Source organism: Amphiura filiformis, chromosome 5 (genome assembly GCF_039555335.1).
Source record: "Amphiura filiformis chromosome 5, Afil_fr2py, whole genome shotgun sequence".
NCBI classification, from domain to species: domain Eukaryota; kingdom Metazoa; phylum Echinodermata; class Ophiuroidea; order Amphilepidida; family Amphiuridae; genus Amphiura; species Amphiura filiformis.
In genome coordinates, this window is record NC_092632.1 from 12,252,059 (window position 1) to 12,257,714 (window position 5,656).

The 5,656-nt window shown below is 40.7% G+C and overlaps 1 protein-coding gene across 1 annotated transcript; it reads left to right on the top strand.

The window, feature by feature from the left end:
• The first annotated feature begins 918 nt into the window (after positions 1-918).
• Positions 919-5,436, top strand: LOC140152630 (cytochrome c oxidase assembly factor 6 homolog). The gene is made up of 3 exons (XM_072175052.1): positions 919-1,124; positions 2,222-2,435; positions 2,755-5,436. Exons 2-3 carry the CDS (start codon positions 2,283-2,285, stop codon positions 2,848-2,850), a joined length of 249 nt encoding a protein of 82 aa, XP_072031153.1. The 5' UTR covers positions 919-1,124; positions 2,222-2,282; the 3' UTR covers positions 2,851-5,436.
• The last annotated feature ends 220 nt before the right edge of the window (positions 5,437-5,656 follow it).

Genomic DNA, 5,656 nt, shown 5'->3' on the forward strand with positions numbered 1-5,656 from the left:
GATCCGCGATAGGGGGGGTCGTAAAAAAATTTGCCCGCGATAGGGGGGGTCATAAAAAATTGACTCCGGTCACCGACATATTTGGGACCCCCCCCCCTTCCGAAGAAAATGCCAGCCCCCTTAGTCATGTCCCTCGACTAATTCTTCGTCTCAAAGAGCTTCAAAGGTCTGAACCAAATGGCCAATCGTGGCTGTGGATTCAACCTACCATGGCGATTTATGCCATGAAGATATAGGGTCGATGACACTGTGCGCCAATCCCCCTGGGATATACTACACCATGGCTAATCTCCATTGGTGCTGGGCGCGGTACGGAGTTTAGGATTAGGGTTAGGGGTGGGGTAGGGCAGGCTTGTAATAAGACTAGTAGAGTTGCATCCTATTCGGCAATCGCTCCGGACGGTAGTTTTTTTACCTCTCTCCCCTCCCTCTCCCCCTTCCCCCTCTCTCCCTCTCTCTCTCTCCTCTCTCTCTCCCTTTCTCTCTTTTTTCCTTTTAAGGGATCGCCAGGGGATGTCGCACCCCTACACCCCCCTATGGCGACGGCCCTGATCAAATGGTATGGGGGTATAATGGGTGGGTGGGTTCCACTTTTTACCCTCCCCCCTCCATGTATGAAAATACCACAACTGCTCTATTCCTGGAAACAGGTTCTGTTCATTGTCCAAGACCTTTATCAAACACAATTTACAGCTTTAAAAGTTGCATTGGTAACTTTTCATCACAGGGAAGAATGTCCTTGAATATACTTTAAAGAAAATCTCTACCTACCTACCCTACTTTTTATGTTACGCCAATAGCTGCCAATCAAACAATTTTTTAGGCCTTTACATTTTCAATGCGTAATATCCAAAATCCCGAAATACCAGTCGTTGCCCAACCCTATAATTGGAAGTGCAGTGAGCCGGGATTATAATATCAACACATGATATCAGTGTTTACATCATCGGCCGTGAGTAAGCTTACCGACACCACGTACACCATCCTTGCATTGGAAATTTGACCGCTTGAAGAGAGTCTCGGTTGAATCACTTCAACACTTGCAGTATACAAATAATATATATGAAATTCGTAATGTGAATGTTTCTTTACTAATTTATATCGGGCGAAGAAAAGCAAAAAAGGTAAGACCGGCCGGGACCGGGTACCGGGACTAGCCAGGCCAGGTACAGTGGCCAGGGCTAGTCGGGATTATGCACTTTCAGTTTCTCACGCGTTTGAACGGGAATTGGATTGCGTACTTTTTCGATGTCTAGTGAGCAAATTTCTTCAATATTTTGAGAAAATGATGTCAAATTTTCTATTCTATATTGTTTGGTAATAATGTCTTTTGCCAATAGTATGTTTAAAGTTGTAATTTTGTGGTTTTGATCGCAAAGATCGGATATTTTCGTTCCCGATTCGAATTCTGAACCCTTCGCATAGGGTGCCGATTTCGCAGAACTTTGACGATAATTTTGCCTTTTTGACACTAAAATGCATTCGATCCTTAATTTTGTTTCAACCGAGTCTTAAATTAGCAAGCACAATAAGGTTGGTACCACTTTTATATACATTGATAAAAATTTTAAGATTTTTTTTCAAGTTTCTAACTGGCGCAAATCGTTAAGTGTGTATTTCCCATTGACATCCAAAATGGGAAATACGAGTCTGATGGACATAGGAACGGCGTCCATGAGACTCAGCGAGTCTAGCCAGGGCCGAGCCCGAGCTCGCACAACTTCGGGGGCTGTGCATAATTATGAGTCCTCCGGGGGGGGGTAAAATATCCAAATGGCTCGCCAAAAATCACTCCCCCCTCGCCCGCCAAAAATCGCTTGCCCCCCCTCGGCTAGCCAAAAAATCTCCCCCCCCTTGCACATGCCAAATTTTTGAAATCCCAATTTGCAAACCTTAAATGGTCTATATACATGTTGAGAGCGAAGCGAGCAGGAAAATTTGCATATAAGCGTTTCCATACGGTTTTCCTAAGCCTAGCCTTTTAGAGCATTTTATTTAAAAGGCGCCCCAAGAATGAATGCCAAAAATCGCTTGCCCACCCCCCCCCCTCCCCTTGGCTTGCGGACACTGAACATATAAAATACTTTTTTACAAAGACATCAAGGCTGCACAACATTTAGTATCTCATGAAGGTCCTGTGGAGTGTAGAATACAATACATTAAATATTGTATTTACTGTAAGTGTAACTGATACAAATTATTCATCATTTTCAAATTGCAGGTAAAATAACAGCCCAATACTACCCTGTGGATAACATTTCCTCAGAGCAAGACACTACAATATGGCTAAACCGAATTTTCCAGATGCTGCAAGCCGACGGAAATGTTGGGGAGCCAGAGACGAGTATTTTGATTGCCTTACGAAAAATACTGATGACGAAAGTCAATGTGCTAACCTTAAGAAAGCCTTTGAGAGTAGCTGTCCAAATACATGGGTAAGCCTAAAAAGAGCAACGCATGTTGGTAAACATTTGCTGCAGTTCATTAATTTTGATGTATTGAGAAGTGATTTTAAATTATTGATTTCGATATATATTGTACATTGTAAGCTATGTTAGACTAGAGTGTGTTTCTTGTGTCCTTGTACTGTGAAAATTAATATGCATAAAGTACTTGTGAAGTTCTTCATTTCAAAACGGGTCTATCTCAAGTAAATTATATAATTCGACATGTTAGCTGCTTGCTTTCTTTTAACTTATCAGTTGCTATACTAAGTCTGTTTCTCATTATTTCCTTTCTTTCATTTATTTTCAGGTAAAACACTTTGTACGAAGAAGAGACTATCTACAATACAAAGACAAATTAGGAACAGAAGGTTTTGTACCTGCAGGAGAAAAGCAAAAATCATAGTTACGTAAGATTGCATGATATAAAAGGAAGCCACATTCTGAGAGAATCATTCTGTTATTTTCAAAATAGGTGAAAGAGAATGATCAATTGGACTGAAAATGATACCGAGAAAACTCCTAGGGATGGGACATAAAACCACGATGGATTACTACTGTAATTTGTGCTGCTCTCTCAGTTTCTAGTTGCTGAAGGGTATACATCTGACAATGTCACTTTTTTGCAGCACTCACTGAGAACATCATGACACCATCGTTATTATGGCAATAAAATGGTTTCAAGTGTACGCTAAAAGCTACTACTCAAAAAATGTGCAACTTCAACTTCTGCTCCTTCTGCAGAAGGAGCAGAAGCATCTTCCAAGAGAGATATTCTATTGATGTGCAAACATTATTTAGAATACTCCAACAAGGAGATATTTTTGTATAATTCATACAAAGATTCTTGTCATTTGATAGGCCAATTACTATTAATTATTTTTGCTATTTTTAGCAAAGAGACTATTGCACTCTGCACAAGTGCAGTAGTTCATTTTCCATTGGACTCACATGCAGCTAGTCCAGCTACCACTGGCAACGCTGACATACACTTGTGATGACCACCTTGACTCACCAAGGTGTGGGTGTTGCTTCTAAAATAGTTATAGTTTAGATATTATTTTTAATTACCTAGCTGGGGGGTTTACACCCCCAGCTAGGTACTGTAATGCTCTCCGATTCTTCTTTCTTTCTTCTTCTTCTTCTTCTTCTGGCAACAAACTTCAAAATGCTTCTCCTCCTACATGTTACACCCTACAATTACGTAACTTGCACATATGTATCGCCTATATCCAGTGCCTATATGGTGCAAACAGAATTGGGATCAAAGGTCATTAAAGGGGCATTTTCGGTATATAACCAAATATCTTCAAAATGCTTCTTCTACCACATATTACATATTACAATGACGTTACTTACACATGTGCATCGGCTTTACCCAGTGCCCATACCTTGCACACAGAATTGGGGTCAAAGGTCATTAAGGGGTAAAATCTTACAATTGCATTATCTGGACATCTGTAAGGAGTATGGGGCTCAAACTCGATACAATCAATCTCATGACCAGGGGAACATTTTGCGGGGTCAGGTCAAAGGTCATGCAGAGGTCAAATTTTAGAAACGCATTTCCTGGACATCTGTAAGGGGTACGGGGCTCAAACTTGGTGACAACAAACTTAATGATCAGGGGAACATGTTGGAACACTTGCAGGGGTCAGGTCAAAGGTTATCTGGGGTCAAATCTTTATAACTTCATTTTCTGGATATCTGCAAGACCAGGGGAACATTTTGCAGGGGTCAGGTCAAAGGTCATGTAGAGGTCAAATTTTGAAAATGCATTTTCTGGACATCTGTTAGGGGTACGGGGCTCAAACTTCACAACAACAAACTTACTGACCTGGGGAACATTTTGGAACACTGTGCAAGGGTCATGTCAAAGGTCATCTGGGGTCAAATCGTAGAATTTCATTTTCTGGATATCTGTAAGAGGTACGGGGCTCAAACATGGTGACAACAAACCTCAAGACCAGGGGAACATTATGGAACATCATGCATGGGTCAGGTCAAAGGTCATCTGGGGTCAAATCTTAGAATTGAATTTTTGGACATCTGTTAGGAGTACGGGACTCAAACTCGGTGAAAACAAACCCCATGACCAGGGGAGCATTTTTGGAACATCTTGTAGGGGTCAGATACCTCCACAACACCAACATGCCCCAGCTAGGTTTGTGGTCTATGACCACCATTTGCCACTAGTTTACTTTGTTTTCCTGCTGATTTATAAAATTCGGAAAGCTGAGTTGAATAGAACAGTTCAGATTTTACAGAATGAAAATATTCTTTCCATTGAATGAATAAAAACATTCTACATTTGTATACTCTATGCAATCTCTAGGTGTGATGGCCACTGAAAGAAATAGTTTCTTGATCACAGATGGAACCGGTAATTGTTTCTGGAAAGATTTTCCTACAAATGCTTTAGGAATCAATATTGATTCTCCTGAATTTTGACACATTCAGTTATATGACAAGAATCATATGACTCTCACAGTCCTGTAGTTGGGAATTATTTTAGGGAAGGGTGGATTTTTTGAAAAATTCTCCTTTTTTGTGACATAGCACAAAATTGGATTCTGGGAGGATTTTGGTGAATTTTTGAGTAATCTTGAGCGTGTTTTGGTGATTTTAGGTAGACAGAAATTTAGGGATTTGGGTGGATTTGAAGGTTGTTTGGGCCTTGGTAGATTGGGGGATGTTCAACACCTCATCCCCTCCCCCGGCTACGGGCCTAGATTCTCTACTGATTCTTACAAGATATGCTTCCGAGACTCCATGTGGGAATAACTATAATACATCAATACTATTTCTAACCCTGAGCCTGAATTCTAAATGTAAACCTAACCTAATCCTTAATACCAGCCATAACGCTAAACACATGAGAGGAGGCCATTCTATAATTATGCCCCATTTGTGATTCCAAGAAAGTGCAACTGGTAAAAAATATGTTTGTGTGTGACAAAATAAAACAGATGCTGAAAAAGGCAAAAACATGTCTCTTTGTCTCTGCATGATTTATGTAAGTGAGAGCGTTCTTACTTAAAAGTGATACCTGTGCATGAGAGTATGGTATGGGGGAATTCAGTGACGTGTGTGCCAGAAAAGGGTCACTATGAGTAGATATTTGCTATGATTGTGTGGACTTGGGGACAATTTGATGTGAAAAAAAAAGATTCCCATGAAAGCCTTAAAGGTGGGTGGGGGCACTCGCATAA